The sequence below is a fragment of the Heloderma suspectum genome, chromosome 2 (assembly GCF_057233095.1).
Source record: "Heloderma suspectum isolate Gila_16-S chromosome 2, 16-S_ref, whole genome shotgun sequence".
NCBI classification, from domain to species: Eukaryota; Metazoa; Chordata; class Lepidosauria; order Squamata; family Helodermatidae; genus Heloderma; species Heloderma suspectum.
Window position 1 is genome coordinate 31,451,955 of NC_139459.1, and position 25,007 is coordinate 31,476,961.

At 45.6% G+C, this 25,007-nt stretch overlaps 1 protein-coding gene across 5 annotated transcripts in view; it reads left to right on the forward strand.

Annotated features, from left to right (window-relative positions):
* Window positions 1–22,422: 22,422 nt before the first annotated feature.
* The window catches only part of ZBTB35 (zinc finger and BTB domain containing 35), a 49,769-nt gene continuing 47,184 nt past the window's right edge, over window positions 22,423–25,007 (forward strand). For 4 of the 5 annotated variants that reach the window (XM_084833158.1, XM_084833157.1, XM_084833156.1 and 1 more), the window contains exon 1: window positions 22,423–22,549. Coding sequence is in view for 1 of the 5 variants with exons in the window: in XM_084833160.1 (XP_084689286.1) it covers window positions 23,173–23,225 (53 nt within the window). In the remaining 4 variants the exon portion in view is untranslated. Of the gene's footprint in view, window positions 22,550–23,087; window positions 23,226–25,007 lie in introns of those variants that run through there. The other variant, XM_084833160.1, reaches the window with a different exon arrangement.

Consider the following 25,007-nt stretch of genomic DNA (forward strand, 5'->3'; position numbering starts at 1 on the left):
GCACATGAGTATGCCTCACTGAACAGAGTGAGTCAGTGCCATAGGCTCATTCCAAACACCAGAATAAGAGGACAAAGTGTCCTCTTGTGCCAAAGCTGGGAGCCTTGAGCTCAGTCGTGCACTCCTTTACTGCTACATGGAATCAGGCTAGGAAACACATGGTTCATTGCATTAAGGCTCAGTCCTATGCATTGCTTTAAGCCGCAGTCCTATGCATGTTTAGACAGAAAAACATGCTTTCTGTCTAAGCATGCATAGGATTGCACACTTAGTTGCATTTCAAGGGTTCACAGGTCTGATTCATCAAATGGAGTACTGTATTACACATTCCTCTTAGAAGGCTCTACCACCACTTTCGAATGCCAGAAGGATTGTTTAGTTTGTTGAAAGTGGCCTTCCTATGTCAAAAACTCCATATGGAAAGCTTTCATCATTCTAGGTCAGCCTTTTCCTTGTATGTATGTTCTACACATAGGACAGGATACAAGACGTAATACTTGGAGTGCTTTTGTGTAAGCAACTGCTACGAAAATTCTGAGGTGGTACAGTCTCATGACCAGGGGCGTTGTTAGAGAAGGGGCCACCTGGGCACGGGGACAGATCTTTTTGAGAAATGCCCCGGATCTTTTGAGCTGTCCTAATTGCCTTTTTTTTTTTACATTTCCCCATTGCCTTGCATTGGAAAATAGAAACAGCCATAACCTTTTTAGTTTGTAAGATAAATTCATGAAGGTTGGAGATCTGGTAGCCCCCATGGGATTGAACCTGCCAAATTTCAGGCAGTTAGGTTGAGTGGTTTTTGCGCTAGCCGTGCGTCAGTTGCCATTATCCAGCAATAGGAAGGGCTGTACCTCAGTGGTAGAGCACATGTTTGGTATGCAGAAGGTCCCATGTTCGATCCCCGGCACCTCCCAGTAGGGCTAGGAAAGAATCCTGCCTGAAACTCTGGAGAGCCGCTGCTGCCAGTCAGTGTCGACAGTACTGTGCTAGATGGACCCAGGGTCTGACTCGGTATAAGGCAGCTTCCTATGTTCCTATGAACAGAAAGCTTTAATTAAAAAATAGGAGTTTGGGGTTTGTTCTTTAAGTGGAGGGAGGATAAATATTGGTAATTTATGCAATCCTATGTATGCCTACTCAGAAGTCCCATTAAGTTTAATCAGGCTTACCCTCAGGAAAGTGTGCATAGGATTCCAGCACAAGTTACTTTTGCAGGGAGGTTTGCACCTTGATGTTCTGCATGTTTACTCAGAAATAAGTCCTGAGTTGTGGGCATGGTACTGAGGGCTTAATACAGTGTGTACCCCATTCCATATAATGAATTGACTACCCTTTTAGCTCAGTCCTATGCATATTTTGGCATTTGTGTGTATGTGTGTGTGTGGGGGGGGGGGTTGCATGAACTCTAACTTCAGTGGTGAGGGAAAGGTACTTAGAACATGCTTTCCATAGTTTTGAAAACAGACTCATTGGCTGAATCCTGGTGAAGTATTGGCAGAAATGAAGTTATGGGGAGGAAGAAACAATGAGAGCTTGTGCATAACAAGGAGAAGGTAGAAGAGAGTTGCACAAAACAAGACATCTGTTTTTATGAAGAGTTGCTGGAGGATGGTAGGAAGAGTTTCATGGAGGGGAATAGAATTGGTAGGGGGAGAATATAAGTGCTCAGTGGTGAAAGAAAAGCATTCTGCATATGTTCAGAGGCACTCTCTATTTAAGAACATAAGAAGAGCCGTGCTGCATTAGACCAAGGTCCATCTAGTTCAGCATTCTGTTCACACAGTGGCCAACCAGCTGCCCATGGGAAACCCACAAGCAGGACATGGGTGCAATAGCACCTTTACACCCATGTTCCCCTGCTGGTGACATTGGTGAAATGTAAATAAATTCTAGTCATTCTAAATTTGCATGTATGTATATCCTTCAGAAACTCTGCAGGTTTCTTGCCTGGGGAACATCTCTAATGACCTGTGCATTTTCATACCAATCTACCCAAAAACTATTGGGGAGGGCATGAAGGGAAGGGAAAGCAAATCACTCCCTCCCCCAAATTGGAGAACTCCCCTTGCACATGAACTGCTACACCTATCCTTCTGAAACTTTGCTGGTTTCTTACTTAGGGACACCTCTAGGCGGTCTGTAATTTTCAGAACAATGGTCCACAAGGAACATAGAGAGAGAAGTATGTCCTCTTTTGGAGACCTCAAAATGTCAAGGCCACCCTTGCACAAAACCCTGTATGGCTATCATTCTGAAAATTGGCAGGCATCATCTCCTCTGATGGGGCAATGAATCCTGAAATGTTAATCGAATTCCTCCCAAGGAATAAAAATGTTATTGGCAGTTCTCTTTAAAAGAAAATCAAAATAGAAACCCTGCACCTATTTTTCTGACATTGGGCAGGTGTAATCCCCTTCTAGGGGCTACTATGCCTGAAATTACAATCCGGTTCTGACCAAGAGGAAAAAGTTACAGTTTTTTTCCTAATTTCCTATGGTAGTAGTCAACAGGTAGCATAAAGACTCATTTTTCCAAACCTTGACTCAGTGTTGCTGCTGAGCTGAAGTGGACTGACCACAAATTGGCTTGAGCAGAAGTGGCATGTTTTCCAAAATGCTGAATCGGGGTCTGAGTTGAAGGGGGGGGTGGTGTGTCAGTGCACACTCCTTATGTATGTATGTATGCGTGTATTCTATGCACACACGTAAGCACACCACATGCACACACCACACACACATTAGAGGTCTGCTTAGACTCAGAGGATAGATGGATGGATGGATGGATGGATGGATAGATGCAAGTTTGCGTTATGGGCCTGTGCCCTGGATCTTTTAAGAACCTAGCAACGCCCCTGCTCATTACAGCACTGCACTGTGTCAGAAACACCCATATTAATTGACCATTAGACACACCTGACACTGCCTTTGCCACCTGCTGCATCTGAGGGCCAGTCCACAAGACATACAACTTGGTACATCACCATGTACATTCTAAGGGCAGGGTAAGCAACCATTTGGGGCTGTGGGCACATCTGGCAATTTGAGAAATTGTCTTGGGCAGCACTACAAAATGGCTGCCATTTCAGGCATGGCAAAGGACAAGTAACCTGCCCAAAGGCTAAGGCAGAGGTTGGGTCTGAACCCCAACACATTCAAACACGTTCAAAACCACCATTTTCAACACCAACAGAAACCTCTTTCACAGCAATCCCAGCCGCAGGTAAGAAAATGTGTCAATTTTTTAATTTTTTTTTTAAGTAGGAGGGGTACCTTAGCAGATGCCAAGAAAAGTGTCCTGGGTGCTTTGGTGCCCATGGGCACCGCATTGCCTATCCCTATTCTGAGGTGGTATAGAGTTCCATGATAGGACTGTATCCTGTCAAAACAGCTTGTATGTTAGGTGCCTGTGTTAAGAGCCGCCTTTTCCTCATGCTACAGCTGAGGGCCAGTTTACAAGACTGCTTTCTTTTGTGAGGTTATTTTTGCAGTTCTTGACAAAAACGCTTCCCAGGTTGTTACAGTGGTAATATGAGTTGTCCTCCCCCCCCCCGCTGCCCCCACCTGCTGTTCCCCTATTCTGCCAGTGAGAGGACACAGAAGAGTCACAATTAGAGCAGTGGAATTGCTTAAAATGTGCAAGCTTTAGAACAGTGGGTGGGGAAACCTGTGGTCTGCCGAATGTTGGACTCCAGATCCCATAAGCCCCAGCTAGCATGGCCCATGGTCAGGGATGGTGGGAGTTAGAGACCAGCAACATCTGGAGGTCCCCACTCCACCCCCTTGCTCCTGCTTTAGAATCCTTCAATCATTTGTTTTCTAGACTTAGGGAGAATATGCTGAGTTTTCAGATATCCAAAAAGATCTCAGAAAGAAATGGAACACCTGATCCAATGAAGATGGAACAAAAACCAACCAACCAACCAACCCTGGTTTCAGATATTATTATGATCACTACAGGGAGCCAAATGTATGTTAAATATGTGGAAGAACAACATTTTTACTGAGTTAGCAGTTAGCTCATGGAGGAACCCACTGAGAGATGTTGTGTGGAATCCCATTCTTTGGCGACTTCGAAGAAAAGATTAATGCTTTATGCTCTACCTCAGGGAAAGGGTCTGGATCTAGATGATTAATTGGCCTACAATTTGGACAGTTGTTTTTATGATGCTATGATTTAAGGCATTCGTTAGGGAGAAGGATAGAGAGGACAAATAAGAACAAAGATGGCAAGAGATTAAGCTGATTCTACTGTATCTGAAATCATTTGCAGGGCATAACTGGTGGTCAAGCAGAGTTCACCCTTTCCCGCATGAAATTTCTCCCCTGCAAATGCTGTAGGGCTTCTTCACACTGACCTTTTATCTTGCTGTTGAGATTGCTCACCCACGGACGTTTGTGGGTCCTTCTCATGACGTTGTCAACCTCCAGGGCACCTCCAGAGGTATTTCCTGGTTATTCCATCTCAAAAAGATCCGGAAATAATGATATATTTAAGTCGGATTGTAACGCTATTACAACAGCCACTAGATGGCACTGTTTCATTGATCTCTATGGTACCTTGAAAATTAAAAACTTCCCCTCTCAGCAATCACGTGGTTGCCGTCTGGGAGCCTGCTGTAAACACGGAAAGGCTCCACAATGGGAAAAGTGCGGGGGGGTTCTTTAGTGTAAAGGCAGCCCCTGCCTCATGCAATAAATAGCATTACAAGAATAATAGGTGTTTGGGGACCTTGTGTCCCCCTCATCACATCTTTGGCTCAGTTTCTCAGGCTATCAGTAATGTGAGGCTAATAACAATGTTGTACTATACATGGTTGCTGTACCTATGATTGAGGTCATGTACGTTAAGCAATCTTTGAGATCTTAGGAGATGCCCAGCACATATCTGTTATTATATTAGTGCACTATTGCATGAGTAGAATCCCTAGTTTCTGGCTGGGAGTTCTCCTGTACTCTGTTACAGTGTGCAGGGGGGATGGGGAACAATCCTGATCCTTTCATTTTGTGCACAGAACCTTTGAAAGGCAGGAAAAGGCATAGATTCCTCCTTGTATAGGCCATTAGGCAGAGTGAGTCAGCCATCTCAGGTTGGCTGGGGAACGCTGGGAGTTGTAGGACTTTTTTCTGTCTAAACCTGCATAGGACTGTGCTGTTAAGAGTGCCAACATTTTATTTGAGCCTGATGCATTTTGGAGGGGGGGGATCCTTCAGGGACTAATCTACAAACAAAAATACAAACTCTTAAACCAGGGGTATAGAACCTCAGGCCTAGGGGACAAATTTGGCCCTCCAGGGTTCCCGAGAAAGCTACACTCCCTTCCCCTAGCCACCCCCCTTCCTCCCATTCACTGGTTTGGTGGTTTTCTGGCTTTTGTGCAGTTTTTTCCCCATTCTAAAAGGTTGGAATGCCTCTCTCCTAAGGATTAGTTACCGTGAACTATAAGAGTTTTAAGATAAAATATGCTGGCATTTTTGGTCCTGTTCCTTTTGCTTTTGGTGCTGCCTACCATTGGGATGTGGCCACCGAGAGCTTCACCAGAATGGAATTTGGCCTTAGGGCTGAAAGAGGTTCTGCAGTCCCAGAAATACATGGATATTGTCACTTTAAAAAAAAAGTTGTGTTTATGTTAATTATTTTCATTTTCCATTTCTTATTTGTAATATATATCTATAGAGAGACAGAGACAGAGACTGAGAAAATGAGAGTGAGAGAGGTTGGTGTACAGCTACACAATAGCAAAGCAACGAGAAGGCTCTGGATCCACTGTGGATGCCATCAGTCTTCAGGTAAAATGTATAAGAAAGATAGAAAGACTATTAAAAATATATTTTAAGCTAAATGTATTGGCTTCCGCCCTCATCAGTAGCTGTGCTGCTAACTGGTACACACACGCATGCACTTAGAGAGCCAGTTTTCCTGTTGTGGAGCCTTTCCGTATTTACAATGGGCTCCCAGACAGCAAGCACATGATTGCTGAGAAGGGAAGCTTTTAGTTTTCAAGGTTCCATAGAATGAAACAGCGCCATTTAGAGGCTGTTTTAATAGCATTAAAATCCGAGATTTTTGATACCTCATTTTCTCCAGATCTTCTTGAGACGGAATAACCAGGAAATACCTCTGGATGTGCCCTGGAGGTTACTGATGTCAGGAAAAGGACCCGCAAACTTCTGTGAGTGAGCCATCTCAATAGCAGGATAAAAGCTCCATGTGAAGAAGCCCCTAGTGTTTAAACATGGATGAGATAGTCATGTTTGTAAACCGCTCAGAGGGCTTCAGCTATTGGGTGGTATAGAAATGTAATAAATGAAATGAAACGAAATATAAGAGAGAGTTTAAAGTGGCAGTGAGAACCAGTGCCAGGCAGAACAGTGAGGGAGTGGTGGTATTGAATGGACAGAGCAGTTCCACACACAGCCTGCCCAGGGGTCCCAAAACTAGTCTGCTGTCTTCAGTGTGGTGAAGGATCATGTTCCACTGCCCACCTTGGAGTAAGATTCAACTGCTAGTCTGGTCAATTCCTGTATATGGAATGGGTGGGCATCACCTTGTCTTTTGTCCCAGACAGCAAAATGTCTTGGACCAGCCCTGCACAGAAGATGTTCCTTTGGACTGGGTCCATTGGGTTTAACCTATTCTATGTTTTTTACTCACCCTATGAGCTCAACATGATGCAACCTCAGATTTATCCGGTTGTACCAGTTCTATTCCCATACCACCAAGAAAGAAAAAGGAAAACCAATAATAACCAGTTGTTTTTCACAACTGCAGTTATGACTCCTTGTACGGTTGTTAATGGATTTGAGAAGGAACGTTCCAAGAACACAGCTGCACTTTTGAACTAGTTTAAAGCTGCACTACTCTGAACCTTTGCCAGTCAGAGAAAAGGAAAAACAGGATATGCTTTCTGCTGAGTCTGCAACTCAGAACTTTACCCAAACGTCCTGTGAGAGAGAACAAGAAAGGGGGAAGCAAAATGTAACTGAAATCCTTTTTTTTTGAGGAACGGGGAGTCAGAAGGGTTATCAGCTGTGTTTCCAAGGCAGTCAACAGCTAATGTTACACAAAAGTTACACAAAAAGCAAAGGAAGGCATGTTGCTCCATAAGAAAAATTCCAAATCCACAGTCAGGTGATGCTTTTAGCTGGTTCAGCCAAAGTTTAATAAAATAATGAGGAAGCTTCCGAGTTCTCTCTTAATCGGGGGGCGGGCAGGTACTACAATGGGTTCTATTGACTTTTCTTTTTTTAGAATGGCATCCAACCTAAAATCAATCTCCAGCTTTTCCAATATAAAATCAGCTTTGTTTCTCAGTTCTCCACCTCACAGGGAACCTGTTTTACTTAAAGCTGGATCCAGGCAAATGTCAGATTTTATATTTAAAAAAATGAGAGATTGGCCCATTTTTGTTTCTTTGTCCCAGGAGCCCTAGGTGCAAGCTGAGACCTGTATTGCTCCCAGGAGAGCATAATTAAGGCTGCAGCCCTACAGCCCATCAGCTAGCTTTCAGTGGGTCGTAGGATGTTGCAGAAATGCTCCTTCTCTGGTGGGGCTGCTGTTACACCCCTGAAGGAGCCCGCTGGGAGTCTCCAGTATGCCAACGGAAAGTTATGCCAGCATAGATGTGCTGTTAGCAGCATTTCACTGTTGATAGGGGGTAAGGGGCATTAAAGGGGTGTGCTGGGGGTGGTTCAAGGGTGGCCTTGGATACACAGACTTCACAGGGGAGGGTGTTTAGACGGCCCTGTGTATTACTTCAGTTTTGAAGCACACAACTAACATTTCTCTTCCCCCACCGCCATCCCAGGCTTTACACCTAACTGTTTCTACATTCTTGATATGTTAGAGCAAGACAAACAAAAAATGAAATACTCTGAGCATGTGCAATTTCGCATTTTAAATTCATTTAAATCCTGGAACCATCATGAATGCTTTAATATTTTATATTGTTTTACTGTGTGCTTTGCTGTTCTAATTTTTGTGAACCGCCCAGAGAGCTTCAGCTGTTGGGCAGTATAGAAATGAATGAATGATGAATGAATGAATGAATGAATGAATGAATGAATGAATGCAGGAATAAAATGGAGTTTGTGTCTGATGCCCTAAACACATTTACTTGGGAGTAAGCACCATTTTTTCTGTAGAAGAGCATAACATCTTTTAAAAGTAAGAATAATCAACCGAGCATCTCTACCCCATGAGCTTGCCTGGCCAGCTGCCCCCTAAGTATAAAAGAAAGGATGCTTCATGGATCAGCTTTAGCCCCAGTGGGAAGTGGCCCACTCAGGTGCTGGCGCTGGTCCTGTTTGCTGCTGCCCCCATTAGTGGCCGGTCTCTGGGCAGTCATTTGGGAGGACCTGGACTCATTGGCTCCCATTTCAATGGGACTGTGATTCTGCTCGGGGTTTCAGTCAGAACCAGTCAGAACTCTAAAGGAGCTATCCAAGGTGATGAACCCATTTTGGGAATAGGGCTCAGCACCATGGATAGCTCCTATAGTGTTCTGACTGGTTCTGACCAAAACCCAGAGTTGATTCACTGTCCCACTGAAATAGGAGCCACCAGCCTCCACTGCCTGAACTTTGACCCAAGCCCAGCCTGTGACACAGTCACGAAGACACCAGCCTGACTTTTTTTTTTTCTTATGAGCCGCTTTAACAATCCACAAACCAAGGGCCCTTCATTATTCCCTAACTGAAACTCACGTCAGCCGAGAGGAGAGCTTGGCTTGTAAATTTAATTATTACATTAGTGCAAGTCTTAACCACTGAGGCAGCAGATTTCGTGAAATCACCCCCTCCCACTCCAAAATGGAAGGTGCAAATTTCATACAGGGATGTCCTTGCCATGAAGCAATGTGTGGAGGAATCCCTGGGTCTGGAAATTCAACACCTTGAATTTGGCCCAGAAAACAACTGGTAACCAGTGCAGCTCCTTCAGCACTGGAGTGATGTGATCTCGCCGGCGGCTGCCTTTAATCAGGCAAGCCACCGCGTTCTGTACCAGCTGCAGCTTCCGAACTGCCTTCAAGGGTAGCTCAGGGTCTAACCCCACATAGAGCGCATTACAGTAGTCTAAACAAGAGGAGACCAGGGCATGTACTACCGATGGGAGCAGATGGTCGGGAAGGTAGGGGCTCAGTCACCGTATCAGATGGAGTTGGTACAGTGCTGTCTGGCTCACAGCTGACACCTGAGCCTCCATGGACAGCTGGGAGTCTAAGATGACCCCCAGGCTGCGGACCAGGTCTTTCAAGGGTAACCGTACCCCATTCAACACCAGGTCAACATCCCCCAACCTCCTCTTGTCTCCCACCAAAAGTACCTCGGTTTTGTCAGGGTTCAGCTTGTTGTGAGTTCCCAAACAACTTGTAGAAGCTGGAGGTGGGGGGAAGGTTAAAGACATGTATTGCTTTCCCCACCCAACTTATTGGAAACAGGTCACTCAACAAACACCAAGACACTAAGCTCACCTTGGTGCCCCCTTCAGCTTGGCAGTGGCACCCTGGGAGACTATCTACGTGAGGCTTTTATTGTGCACTTGTGATTGCTCAATCACGGTAGTTTGTGGGTCCATCACATGACATCGTCATCCTCCAGGGACTCTCCCTTGCTTTGTGACCATTATTGTGTTTTTTATCTTAATGGGGAAAGTGTGGTATTTTTTTCTGAATGGCCGCTACAATGCATAGAAATCTCATGTAATTGCACAGTTCCGCTATACCACAGCATCACCTAGGGGTGGATAATGAAACATATAGAAAGACAGAGAGAGAATAAACCCCCGGGGTGGGGAAATGCGTAAAAGAGCTGATCTTAGCCCTACAAAGAATCGAGAAGCAAAGGCCTTGGTAAAGGTGAAGGCTAAAAGCTTTAAGTAGAAAAGTGTGTGTGCATGTGTTTGTGTGTTAGGCTTTCCTTTGTGTATGATCAACATAAAGGGTGCTTCCAGACAAGGTCTTTAGCATGCCATTGCCCTGCCTCATTCACAGAATTATACAGGAGGTCCAAACATGGGATGCTTCCAGACAGAGGCCTCCTAGCACTACTTACTAAGTAAAAGGCATTGTGCAGCTATTCCATCTTTGTGCATCTCTAGAGAAGCCTAAAATACTGCATTTAAAACCGGGCTTTCTGCTTCCATTTTAAGGCAGAATCCTATGTATGTTTAGACAGAGAAAAGGCCTACAAGTCCCAGCATTCCCCAGCCAGCATGGGGAATAGGCCTTTTCTCTGTCTAAACATGCATAGGATTGCACCCTAAATGCAGGATCACGACCGACACCCTTTACATGTGCGTCCTTTCCCCTGCTTTCTTCCCCCCTTATCTGAGTCTTCAATAAGTGTCATTATACAGCCACTAGCTGGCACTGTGGTCTAGCTCCTCTTATTGCAAGTTTTCCTCTTTTCAGGGAGGGAACTCAAGCAGAACTCAAGCGCTGTAATTTGATAGCTTATTATCTCTGATCTTTTAAAAAGTGGAATAAAGGTCATTTAGTGAGGGAGACACCCTGGAGGTTGACAGCGTCATCTAAAGGACCCGTAAACGTCTGCAAGTAACCAGCTCAATAGCAGGATAAAAGCTCCATGTGAAGAAGCCCTTTTTCTCATTTATGGTTGTTTCCAGTGCTAAGAAGAAAAATGGAAGCAGCAGTGGGAAAACATGGGAGGGTTATGAGGGGTAGAAGATGTTGTGTAGATCCCCTGTAAAAATCCGTGATGAAGCTGGGAGACTACACCACAAAACCCTCATCACCTGGGAGCCCCCGTCCTCAACTTCCACTCATCCAGGTTCCCCTCCTGTAGCTAGGGCCAGGTGGGGCATGGTGTCTCTATACGTAAGGAAACCAAGGACAGACTGAAGTCTGACAAAGACACAGAGAGCTGAGTTTGAGCTCTGAAAGCACCTTAGGGCTGCTGGATCTCTCCCTAGAAATCTGATGTGTCAGCAACAGACTTTGGCTGTCTGCTGGAGTATTTAAGCTGCACCTCCACCTATGTTCAACCTGTGTATTTGTAAATAAATTCAAGTATTATAAACCACCATTATGCCTGCAGTGACCTCATTCCAAAGGAAACCAAACCTGGCTAAGCACTATATCCCGGGAACTTGTCACCACGAGCATAACAATACCGTGCCCCAGGTGTCAATGCTTGGGAATCCCTGATTTAAAGGACTCTTGAGAAACAATGAACCCAGCCAGCAAAGGGATCTTATCAGTGGATGCCTAGACCAGAGGGGAGATTGGCATACTGCCCCCCCCCCCCGGCGGTGGCACATTGATGAGGCATCTGTTCCTAGAACACTAGGAGTGCTTTAAGACAGGTAGTGACTATTGGACTCAGTCCTGTCCTGGGTAGTGCAAAGCTGTCTGGACAGGCTTTTCCCAAAAGTGCCTGTGAATGCATTCCAAAAGGCTTTGGTTTCAGGTCAGTCCAAAGGCATGATGACCTGACAACAACCACGGCTGCCCATGGGAGGTCAACTTAATGATACATCCATCATGTACAGTTTTTAAAGTATTGCTCAGATTCATAACACTTCTGGACAGTTCCTTGCCTGCCTCCACTCTCATTAAAATAATTTTATCCTTCAAGTGGTGGAATTAATCCATTTTATGCTCCCCAGGATAAGAAGAAGTCAAGCAAATTATCATCAGTGAAAAAATTTTCATTTTACTGTGCTAGCAAATCCACTGTGGCGAAAGCGTAGATCAGAGAAATTTGAGATCATTGAGCTTATTGGGGATTTCTAGATCAGGGATTTACTAAATCAATTTTTGATTACTGTTGGATCTGCGACAAAGAGAAATGCCGAAGAAACATGTTCCAATTTCTCAAGGATAAAAATAAGGCAATGGCAACTTCTTTCTCCATTAGGATTGCTGATTTTTGTTTCTAAAAAACAGGGGCACTGGGCTGAGTACCTCTGAACATGTGCAGTGTTCCTCTCCCAAACAGAATGCAAGGTCTGAAAAGATTCAAGGGCAGAGTGTCCCTGAGCATGCATAGAGTACCCTTCCTTTGTGAAGGAAATCCTTTCTTGCCTCTGGCAAGCATTTCGAGGGAGAACTGCTTTCTTCAGAGGGAAAATTAAACTCTCCAGGTTTAGCATTTTAGACAGAATTTTTCTGAGTTTAATTTTTTTCCTGATTCTTTTGGGCAAGGAATCCTCCAAAATATGTTAGGCAGGTCAGTAATTCAAGGATCCTGCTTCTAGTACATTTTGCAATAAATAGGATTTCAGACTTAGAACCAGGGGCGTTGCTAGGTTCTTAAAAGATCCAGGGCACAGGCCCATAACACAAATTGTGCATATATATATATATATATGCACACCTCTAATATATGTATGTGTGTGTGCGCATGTGCGTGCGTGTGCATGTGTGTGGTGTGCATTTGGTGTGCTTGCATGTGCGTATAGATTGCATGCATGCATGCATGCATAAGAAGTGTGCACTGACCCCCCACCCCACTTCAACTCAGACCCTGATTCAGCGTTTTGGAAAACATCCCGTTTCTGCTCTGGCCAATTTGTAGTCGGACCACTTCAGCTCAGCATCAAACCTGAGTCAAAGTTTGGAAAAATAAGTCTTTATGCTTCCTGTTGACTACCATGGGAAATTAGAAAAAGCTGTAACTTTTTTCTCTTGGTCAGATAATTGCTGGCATAGTAGCCCCCTAGAAGGGGATTACACCTGCCCAATGTCTCCAGCAAAGGAGATTGTTACCTTGTCATGGTGCTGGAGCTTGAGCACCTCAATGACGCCATGAGCTAAACTGTGAAGGGACACCCAAGACTGGAAGGTCATGGTAGAGAGGTCAGACTAAATACATTCCCTGGGGAAGGTAACAGCAACCAATCCCAGTATTCTTTCCATGAAAACTAAATGGATCAGTACAACCAGAGATATGTCGGTATACCATCGTAAGATGGGACTCCCAGGTCAGAAGATGGTCAAAATGCTACCAGGGAAGAACAGAGGATAAGTTCAACTAGCCCCAGATGTGATGACGCAGCTAGCTCAAAGACGAAAGTACGGCTAGTGGCCGACGGTGCTGCTGGTGAATGACGAATCCGACGTTCTAAAGATCAACACACCATAGGAACCTGGAATATAAGATCTATGAGCCAGGGCAAATTAGATGTGGTTATTGGGGAGATGTCAAGATTAAATATAGACATTCTGGGTGTCAGTGAACTGAAATGGACTGGAATGGGCCACTTCACATCAGATGACCACCAGATCTACTACTGTGGACAAGAGGACCACAGAAGAAATGGAATAGCCTTCGTAATTAATAATAAGGTGGCTAAAGCAGTGCTTGGATACAATCCAAAAAATGATAGAATGATCTCAATTCAAATTCAGGGTAAACCATTTAACATCACAGTGATCCAAATATACGCCCCAACCACAGATGCTGAAGAAGCAGTAGATCAGTTCTATGAGGATCTGCAGCACCTACTGGATAATACGCCAAAAAGATATGTTATTTTCATTACAGGAGACTGGAATGCTAAGGTGGGTAGTCAAACGACACCTGGAATTACAGGCAAGCATGGTCTGGGAGAACAAAATGAAGCGGGACATAGGCTGATAGAATTTTGCCAAGACAACCCACTGTGCGTAACAAACACTCTCTTCCAACAACCTAAGAGACGACTTTATACATGGACTTCACCAGATGGTCGACACCAAAATCAGATTGACTACATCCTTTGTAGCCAAAGGTGGCGAACACCTATACAGTCGGTAAAAACAAAACCTGGAGCTGTTTGTAGTTCAGATCATGAACTTCTTATTGCACAATTTAGAATCAGACTAAAGAGAATAGGGAACACCCACAGATCAGTTAGATATGAGCTCACCAATATTCCTACTGAATATGCAGTGGAGGTGAAGAACAGATTTAAGGGACTAGATTTAGTAGATAGAGTCCTGGAAGAACTATGGACAGAAGTTCGCAATATTGTTCAGGAAGCGGCAACAAAAAACATCCCAAAGAAAAAGAAAACCAAGAAGGCAAGATGGCTGTCTGCTGAGACACTGGAAGTAGCCCAAGAAAGAAGGAAAGCAAAAGGCAACAGTGATAGGGGGAGATATGCCCAATTAAATGCAAAATTCCAGAGGTTAGCCAGAAGAGATAAGGAATTATTTTTAAACAAGCAATGCGCGGAAGTAGAAGAAGATAATAGAATAGGAAGGACAAGAGACTTCTTCCAGAAAATCAGAAACATCGGAGGTAAATTCCAGGCAAAAATGGGTATGATAAAAAAAAAGATGGCAATGACCTAACAGAAGCAGAAGGGACAAGAAAAGGTAGCAAGAATATACGGAAGATCTGTATAGGAAGGATAATAATATTGGGGATAGATTTGACGGTGTGGTCAGTGAGTTAGAGCCAGACATCCTGAAGAGTGAGGTGGAATGGGCCTTAAGAAGCATTGCTAATAACAAGCCAGCAGGAGACGACGGTATCCCAGCTGAACTGTTTAAAATCTTGCAAGATGATGCTGTCAAGGTGATGCATGCCATATGCCAGCAAATTTGGAAAACACAAGAATGGCCACCAGACTGGAAAAAATCAACTTATATCCCCATACCAAAAAAGGGAAATACTAAAGAATGTTCAAACTATTGAACAGTGGCACTTATTTCACATGCCAGTAAGGTCATGCTCAAGATCTTGCAAGGTAGACTCCAGCAATTCATGGAACAAGAGCAGATTTTACCTGTGACTAGAACAAAAACCATTGTACCAAACTGCCTGAAACTGGGCAGGTTCAATCAGCTCCATAGGGGCTACCAGGTCTTCAAATGTCATGTATTTATTATACAAAAAAAAGTTTTGGCCATTTCTGTTTCCCAATGCAAATCAATGAGAAAATGTAAAAAAAAAAAAAGGCAATTAGGACAGCTCAAAAGATCTCAGGCACAGCTCCAAAAGATCCAGGGCCCGTGCCCAAGTGGGTCTATTTTAACGACACCCCTGTTTACAAGAATATGAAACTCGGTTTTTTTAGGCGTATATCCTTTATGCACTTACAGAAATTATCAGCGTGATCTTATGGTCAGGCCTAACAAAGGCTATGGAATGTTGTGTAGAATCTGTAATCCATAACCTGAATGGCTGCTATGACTGTGATAAAGAGATTTCCTATCTGTAATCCTGTCCTTTGTCCAGAGATGGTAAATTAGTAAAAGGGATCCTCCCCCCCCACCAATTTTTGTCATCGGTCTAGGGTAATGGTAATCCTATAGGCCAGTCTTCTCCACCTGGTGCCCTCTTGATGGCTGGTGGGGTATGCTGGGAGTTGTAGTCCAACACATCTGGAGGGCACCAGGTTGGGGAAGGCTGATATCGGTACAACACTCAACCAGATGAGTCCCGTAGTCTTATGCTGGGACGTAGCCCAGCGTGCTTACTGACTAGGCTTAAACTGGCTGATGTCCAAATGCCTCTCTTCACTTGCTCTTTGGTATGATCAACAATGAGGAGTGAACATAAATAATGTGCAGCAGGTTCAAAGGCTATTTGAGATGTGCAACGTCAGGGCCGGCATTAAGAGTAGGCATGGTTGGGCACCTGCTAAGGGTCCACATCCCAGCAGGGGCCCCCTGGAGTTGCTCCTCCTCTTTACCATGACAACCTGCTTGTTCACCTGCTTCTCACTCTGGCCTAGACAATGGTAGTGGTGAGAAGGAGAAGCAGTAGATGCCACTGCCAACTTGCTCACTGACTCTCACACATGCAAGTGGTAGCCATGATGAGGAAGGGGATGAGAACCAACAGCAGCTGGTGACAATGGCAGTGAGAAGGTAGACTCATTGTGGGAGAGGACACATTGAGGGGGTCTTGCCCTGCAAAACCTGGAGCCAACATGGTGCAACACGGTTAGCCCCTATGACTGGCAAGCAGTAGGATGCTTCTGGAATGGCCAGGCCTTCTGTGCCTGCCTAGTCAACAGCAGAAACTCCAATCCAGCCTTGGACCTTATATTTCAACTGATTTGAGAGCCTGGGTGGAGAACCTGCACTTCAGGTGTGGTCCCTGGCTGGCTGCACACATTCCAGACATAGTACTGGCAACGTCGTTGACCTGCTGAACGTTAACAAGGCAGAGAAGAATGGTTGCAGTACTTCAGGATTCACAAAATGAAGTGATACACTCTTGAGAGGCTACTTCAAAGTAGTGCATACCGAAGCACAACGCAGGAGCACATTGCAGGCACTTGCTTTGCTGAAGTTCACATTCCATCAAAACTGCAAACAAATAACAGAGCGTTCCTGTCTCACGAAAGTTGCTCAGTGCCAAGGGACTTCGGCCTAAAACCGGGAAGCGCATCCCGTGGCTGGAAAGAGTTGAGAATGGATATGACAACGAAAGCGCGTGTCTGAATCCAAATACATACTGAAACGAGCAAATATGTTAGACATGGAGCTACAAAGTACTTTCCAGCCTGAAGATAAAATGTGCTGATGTAAACAGTTTTGCAATCATTTGGCGCCCTTCCTGGGTTGGCAAGCTGATGAAGAGGAAAGACTTTTGAACAGTTGATTGAACACACTTGCAAGAAGTACATTTTTCCTGTACCAACTGATACAGAATGACATGAGGATGGCAGTCTTTTCCATATGTCTGTTTTAAAGGCAAATATATGAATTAGTAAAAGGTAGTCCCCCACCCCCACTTAGCATCTGAAATATTATCATAGAATCATAGAATAGTAGGATTGGAAGGGGCCTACAAGGCCATCGAGTCCAACCCCCATATGGTATAAGCATTGCTAACATTTCGTATTTCAGTCGCTAAATTGGGGGGGGGGAGGATCCCTTTTACTAATTTACTATCTCTGGAGGCTCTGCTTTGAGTGTCCCTGTGGGTGTCATGTTGTTGGGGCTCAGTCCTGCCAGACCTAGAAACTGGGGTCTCCTCAATGGAGGAGGGGCAGGAGGAGCCCCCCACCCCGAGCACACTGTCCCCACCACCAATTGTCTTCACTAGTGATTTAGTGCGAAGTTAAGAGCAGTCTGAGTTCCTTTGTGATCGTTGTCACCAATCAGCTGCCAACCAGCCACTTCCCTCTTGAAAGCCGCATTTTCTGAAACTCCTTTTACTGTGACTTTTTTTTTTTGGTACTGAAAGTGGCTCCCTGGAGGTATTACCACAGTGTGCCATGTCCTCCCGCATTAAATCCTGGGCGTGCCTCCATGACCTGGCAGTGACATGGTGGGACGCCCCTTTCCCTCTTATTTCCCCAATGGAAGTAGTTTTTCCCATTGAGAAAATCCACAGGAGCGCAGCAGCAACCCCTCACATTACAGCAGTAGCGGGGACACTCCTTCACCTTAGCTAGCCTGCTTTTAATCTTTAACATATCCTCCCCTTCTGTGCATGTTTACTCAGAAGAAATAAATATCGCTCCCCTGCAGTGAAAGGGTTAAAGGCTAACTTTAGTAACTCGTCCTGTTGCTCTCTTGTGAGCAGGGAGAGGGAGAAAGAGTGTGTGTGTGTGTGTGGGGGGGGAAGCAATAAGCAAACATACACACATGGGGAAAAATGGAGCGGGAGCAATAACTCCGCAGCAGATTGCTGGAATGCTGCAAAACTGGGGTAAGGGGAAGGAGGGGGAGCGTTCAGAGAACTCGGGATTTTGGCTTCTTCAGGGAAATCTGCACACATGGGGAAAATTAGTTGCTCTCCATTCATAATAATGTAGTAGGGGGGAGTCGCGGTGGCTTAGTGGTTAAGACGCTGAACCGCAGACTGGAAGGTCGGCAGGACAGCAGTTCGAGACTCGAGTGCTGCGTGATGGAGTGAACTCCCGTCTTCAGTCCCAGCTCCTGCCAACATAGCAGTTCAAAAGCATGACACTGCAAGTAGATAAATAGGTACCGCCTCGGTGGGAAAGGTAACAGCATTCCGTGCACCTCGGCTTTCAGTCATGCCGGCCACATGACCACGGAAGCGTCTTCGGACAGCGCTGGCTCTTCGGCTTAGAAACGGGGATGAGCACTGCACCCTAGAGTCGGACACGACTGGTTGGGGACACCTTTACCTTTACTTTTTTAGGGGGGAGTCTGGACAGGGGAGGGAATCAAGCCTCTTATTGGTTGAGCAGCCCCTGCCAGTTTGATGACATTCTGTTCTACTCCCCTCCCCTCCCCAGGAATCATGTTCCTTTCAAGTGCTGTGTGACCCCTGAAAACCAGATGTTAAAGGTACAGTACACTTGGCTTATCTTGCTTCATGTGTCCCATATGGACCAAAGCCAATTCCATGAAAAACTGGGTAGTACTCCAACATACTTCTCATTCCATGGTGGTGAAGATCCCCCCCGCCCCGGTCTCTTGTCTGCCCTGAAGCTCCCACTCTTCAGCTTCACTGGATAACCTCAGGTTCTAATATTCTAAGAGAGGGAGAAAAACTTTCCATATGAAGTAGTTTAGCCAAGGAAAAATGATGTGAGGCCTGATGCCTCACGATGGATACTGCGAAGTTTTCAGTCATTACCGCACTACTGACTTACAACTTTGTGCAAGTCTCCACAAGGCTAACCTTTGTAAAGCAGATGATGCAGGAAGCTGCTAACTTCTCCTTAGAAGGGTCAAGTGCAGTTATAAAGATAAAGAGACTAGCTGTACAAAGTTACAGCCATTTTGCTTGGAACAACAGTAGGAGAGCGCTCATCTCCTTGTGGGCTTCCTAGAGGCCACTGTGTGAAACAGAAAGCCAGACTAACAGGCAGAGCTCTTCCTATGTTCTTTGTTCTCTTAATCCATCATTCTGTAAGCAACAGTGGCCAACAATATACTTCTAGAAACTCACAAGAGGAGCACAGAAATGATGATCCCTTCTTGTTTGCCACTCACATCTGGTACTCAGAGGCATGATACCTCTGAGTACCACGAGATTTCATGTAGCCATTGATAGCCCTATTCATCTGATAGTAAGCCTTAGTATCTGTGTAGTATACATCATGAAGAATATTTTTCTTTTTTAAAGTCTTGATACTATTTTAAGGTCCAATTTACTGTAAAATATACCGGAAACAGGTTCATTAAAACACTGACACATCTAATGCTTTCTGAAGGATGACACTCTCAATCAAGGGTAAAGTTCAAGAAGGAAATGTAGTCTCTAGAAATGGTGAGCCTAGAGTGTACCACTTTTTGGCAGTGGTTATTTTTTAAATTGGTTTTCTTTTAATGAAATATTACAAGGTTATAAACATATTATTTAAATTATGAACAACATACATAGTATCATAGAATCATAGGGTTGGAAGGGGCCTACAAGGCCATCGAGTCCAACCCCCTGCTCAATGCAGGAATCCAAGTCAAAGCATCCCTGACAGATGGCTGTTCAGCCTCGTCTTGAATGCCTCCAGTGAGGGGGAGCCCACTCCCTCCCTAGGGAATTGGTTCCATGGTCGTATTGCTCTAACAGTCAGGAAGTTTTTCCTGATGTTCAGCCGGAATCTGGCTTCCTGTAACTTGAGCCCATTATTCCGTGTCCTGCACTCTGGAATGATCAAGAAGACAGCCTGGCCTTCCTCTCTGGGACAACCTTTCAAGTACTTGAAGAGCGCTATCATATCTCCCCTCAGTCTTCTCAAGGCTAAACATGCCCAGTTCTTTCAGTCTCTCCTCATAGGGCTTTGTTTCCAGTCCCCTGATCATCTTTGTTGCCCTCCTCTGAACCCTCTCCAGCTTGTCTGCATCCTTCTTAAAGTGTGGTGCCCAGAACTGGACACAGTACTCCACGTGATGCCTAACCAGTGCTGAGTAGAGGGGAACTAGTACTTCCCGGGATTTGGAAGCGATGCTTCTATTAATGCAACCCAAAATAGCATTTGCCTTTTTTTGCAGCCACATCACATTGTTGGCTCATATTCAGCTTGTGATCGACAACAATTCCAAGATCCTTCTCGCTTGTAGTGTTGTTGAGCCGCGTATCCCCCACCTTGTAACTGTGCATTTGGTTTCTTTTTCCTAGGTGCAGAACTTGGCATTTATCCCTATTAATTGACATTCTGTTGTTTTCTGCCCAGCGCTCCAGTCTATCAAGACCACTTTGAATTTTGTTTCTGTCTTCCAAAGTATTAGCTATCCCGCCCAATTTTGTGTCATCTGCAAATCTGATCAGCATTCCCTGCACCTCCTCCTCCAAGTCATTAATAAAATGTTGAAGAGCACTGGGCCCAGGACTGAGCCCTGCGGTACCCCACTCGTTACCTCTCCCCAGTTTGAGAAGGTCCCATTGATAAGCACTCTTGACTCCGATTCTGTAGCCAACTGTGGATCCACCGAATCGTTGTTTCATCTAGCCCACTTTGAGCTAGTTTGCTCATCAGGATATCATGGGGCACTTTGTCGAAAGCTTTGCTGAAGTTGAGGTATATGATATCTACAGCATTCCCATGGTCCACAAGGGAGGTTACTTGATCAAAAAATGAGATCAGATATTTCTGGCAGAATTTGTTCTTGACAAATCCATGTTGGCTTCGAGTCATCACTGCATTGCTTTCAAGGTCCTTCCAGATGGATTGCTTTATCATCTGCTCCAGAATTTTCCCAAGGATTGATGTCAGACTGAGTGGTCTGTAGTTCCCAGGTTCCTCCTGTTTGAAGATAGGGACATTAGCCCTCCTCCAGTCATCTGGCACTTCACCCGTCCTCTATGATTTCTCAAAGAGAATAGACAGCAGTTCTGAGAGTTCTTCCACCAGTTCCTTTATTACTCTAGATGCAGTTCATCTGGCCCTGGAGATTTGAACTCATTCAAAGTAATTAGGTGTTCCTTAACCATATGCCTATCGATCTCAAGCTGCAATCCTGCCCCTTCAGCCTGTACTTCGCCTTTGCCAGAGGGGTCATAGACTCTCTTTTGGGAGAAGACTGAGCCAAAGTAGGAATTCAGCACCTCTGCCTTTTCTTTGTCATCTGTTATCATTTTGCCATCGTGAAGATCCCCCCCCCCCCACGCGCGCTTCTTGTCTGCCCTGAAGCTCCCACTCTTCAGCTTCACTGGACAACCTCAGGTTCTAATATTCTAAGAGAGGGAGAAAAACTTTCCATATGAAGTAGTTTAGCTAAGGAAAAATGATGTGAGGCATCAGGCACACATCATCAGGCTCACATCATAAAATGCAAGAAGAAAACAAACATGGAAGAATAATTGGGAATGCACAATATTAATCACAAAATTAAGGTTTGATTAAAAATAGAACTTGAACAGTTATTATATGGAGTAGGTCTCCTTACTGAAGATAAATATTTCTCAAAAGTACTTCTCCCTGGACTATTTTTCTTGATAAAAGAGGGCACATTTTAAAATAAAGTGGATCTTAGACCTACAATCATACATGACACCCCCATTTTTACATGTGAATCTACTGGACCTACTGTCCTGTAGACGTCTACTCAGAAGCAAGCCACACTGACTTCAGCGGCACTCCCAGGAAAGTGTATTTAGGAACAGCCGTTACTCTGGCTTTCTGTTTTCTTTCATTGGTGCTGCTTCTAACGTGAAACAGTATTTGCCTAACCTTATTTTTTTTAATGCCAAATGCTAGTGACAACTTTCTATTCTGAACGCTGTGAAACAAGGTTGAAGAACTTCTACGTGCAGGCGCTAGTATGCATGTTTTAGCATTGCTTAACCTGCGGTGCCTCATATGCAAGTACTGGGTTTGTTGTTGTTCAGTCGTGTCCGACTCTTCGTGACCCCGTGGACCATAGCACGCCAGGCCTTCCTGTCCTGCGCTCTCTCCTGGAGTGTGCTCAAGTCCATATTCACTGCATCGGTGATACTATCTAGCCATCTCATCCTCTGCCGTCCCCTTCTCCTTTTGCCCTCAGTCTTTCCCAGCATCAGGGTCTTTTCCAGGGAGCTTTCTCTTCACATTAGGTGGCCAAAATATTGGAGCTTCAGCTTCATTATCTGTCCTTCCATTGAGCAGTCAGGGCTGATTTCCTTTAGGATGGACTGATTGGACCTCCTTGCACTCCAGGGGACTCGTCAGAGTCTTCTCCAGCACCACAGTTCGAAGGCATCCATTCTTCGGCGCTCAGCCTTCCTTATAGCCCAGCTCTCACAGCCATACGTTGCTACTGGGAAAACCGTAGCTTTGATTATGCGGACCTTTGTCGGCAAGGTGATGCCTCTGCTTCTTACTGTGCTGCCATAGCTTGACTTTAATGATATACTCAGCAAACGCCACCGCTTCAGGCGAGCGCGCACCGGGTGGCGGAAGCGTGGCAAAGCAGAGCGCGACCACTCCTCCCAGAACGCACCTCGCGGCCTAGAGAGTGGAGGACGGCCCAGAGCGGGCACTTCCCAGCATGCACCTGGCTCCACCAGTTTCCCGAGAGCGCCTTGACAGGTAGAGACGGCCAACGAGTTCGCCGTTTCCGGCGAGCGGTGCAGGACGGGAATGCGAGTAGCGCTATTGGCCGGCGCCTGCCCCGCTTTTCGGCGAGCTAGGCGGGCAGGAAGCGATAGCGGCGGCCGCGGCGGCGCGGCGGGGCAGGAGGCGTCTCCCGGTGAGTGCTTTACGGGACAGGCCGGTTTTCTCCGGGTCGGCGCGCTCCTCCGGCCGAGGCGGGCGTCGAAAAGGGATCGATTTAATGCGCGATTTGATGACGTAATAACGGCTCTGGAGACGGGGCCGCCGCTGGAATTGCGCTGGTCCATGCGCCGGCTCCTGTGGCGTCTTTCCGTTCGCGCCGGCCCGTCCGGGGACCTCCCGCTCCGTCCTTTTTTTGTCTTTAGGAGACGCTTTCGCTTGTCGGCACCCCTCAGCGGCTAGGCCTTCCGCTTAGCCCGCTTGGAGCGCTCATTGGCCCCTTTCGCTTCCTGTCTGTGCTACGATTGGCTGGTGTTGAAATGATTGACGGGTGTGCCCCCAATGAGGTCAAAGGCCGTGTGATCCTCCAAAGGGGCGATGCTTCTGAGCTCGAGGGGCACGTGCGCTTCTGGGGGCATCAGGGCTCCCGCGCTCCCCCGAGGAGTCCCGGGAGGGAGAGAGCCGGCGAAGAGTTCTTGCGTGGCATCTTAAAAACCAGCAGTTATTGTGGTGTAAACCTAGGTAGACTGGAGTCTATAAAATAAATGACACGTGAGCCCCATTTGGCAGACACGCACACATGACTATAGATGAAAAACAATGGTTAAAAGCAGCCATCAAGTGCAAGAGGTGCAGCCGGTGATATTTATTTTATGTATTTATTTACACCATTTTTACTCCACCCTTCAGCCAAAAAAGGCTCCCAGAGCAGCTCACAACGATTAATAATAAGACATTCCCTGCATTCAGGCTTCAGTCTTTTAGACACAACACTAATAGAAGTGGGATTGGGAGGGAGGAGGAAAACTGCAAAACTTGGGTACCAGGTCTTAGTTTCGAAATTCTTATACAGGTGCAATCCTATGCATGTTTAGACAGAAAAAAAGGCCTACAATTCCCAGCATTGTGCAGCCAGCATGGGACTGGCTGGGGAATGTTGGGAGTTGTAGGATTCTTTTCTGGCTAAATATGCATAAGAATGTGCCCCAAGAATGCAAGCCTGTTGATTGCACCCTTGATGATAGGAAGCCCCTGGACCCGGAGGCTTCCTATCATCCAATGCAGGGCAGGAGGAGTGGCGGAGGTGATCTTTGCCTTCCCATCGTGCCCAGCATTTTTTGCCTGTCTACAGAGGAGGAAGGAAGGCGGCTGGAAGAAGTTCAGAATAGCTCGTATCCTGGCCTCTCCATATTCCTCCCCTTCCCACCAAAATGCCCCCTTTTCCCCCTTTCCAGGGTTGCTTTTCTGACCTCAGAGGGCAGCCAGCGCATTTCTTTTCATGCTGGCTGAGAGGGCTGGGGAGGATCTCAGATTCCCACCTCTGAGGTTGAGCACTGTCTAGGGGCCATAGGATTGCTCCCTTAGCGTTCTTTATGGTAGGGAAGGGCGAAACAAGCTCCCCGCAGCTGTTCCTTCTCTGGTCCATGGATGGGGCTAGGTTCGTCTCGCCCTTGCCATGATGTTCTTCCTAGGAGGTAGGGAGGTGTAGCCTCCAGTGGCCCTTAGTTCTCTGACCAATGGCTGAGGTTTGTACAAAGCTCAGCATGTGCATAAGTACAGCACGCACAAAAAAGACCTGGTAAGCGGTAACTATGGATCTGTACGACGTACAGCCTGTGACATTTCAATGTAAAGTTCAAATGTACGTACAAGTATACATTAGAGAGACTCATCTGTTATGTACTCTTCCAGGTCAGTCCTGGATGAAAAGAGTGACCAAAGGAGGACAGGGATCCATGCCTTGAGTTGTGTAGCAGAGGGAATTTTGGTAGGTGCAGTTGCCCTCCAAGGATAAAAGAAAGCTGTACCTGTAGTAGGAATTTGTTCCACACAAATATTAAAAAGTATGTGACCCCTGATCTCAAATGCACCTATCCATAGGTGCATTTGGTCACCCTATGGATAGGTCAGACCTTCTGCGGAGAGTTCTTATGGAGCATTACTCTTACAACAACTCTATTGTTAGTTTACTTATTTGCATTGCCTCAGGGTTCACTTCAAGGTCACCTGACTTGTGGTGCTGCCCAATTCATGTTTAGTCAGAAGTAAGTCATTCTGGCTCTCTTTGTGTATAATGGTGGCAAATCCTGGGTTAATTAACCCACAATTTACTGCAGTGTGTGCTGCCACCATTTTGATTATGCAACCTCTGATCGGAGATTATTTCGTGATGTGCGAAGACAGACACTATGGGTTAATCATAGGTTAAACAACCCACAGTTAACCTATGATTAGTTCTTAGGTTAACTGTGGGCTGTTTAACCCACTATTTGTTTATTTATTTCATTTCTGTAACACCCAATAGCCAAAGCTCTCTGGGCGGTTCACAAAACGTTATGGAGCATTACTATTACAAACAATTCTATTGTTAATATACTTATTTGCATTGTCTCAGGGTTCACTTCAAGGTCACCTGACTTGTGGTGTTGCCCAAT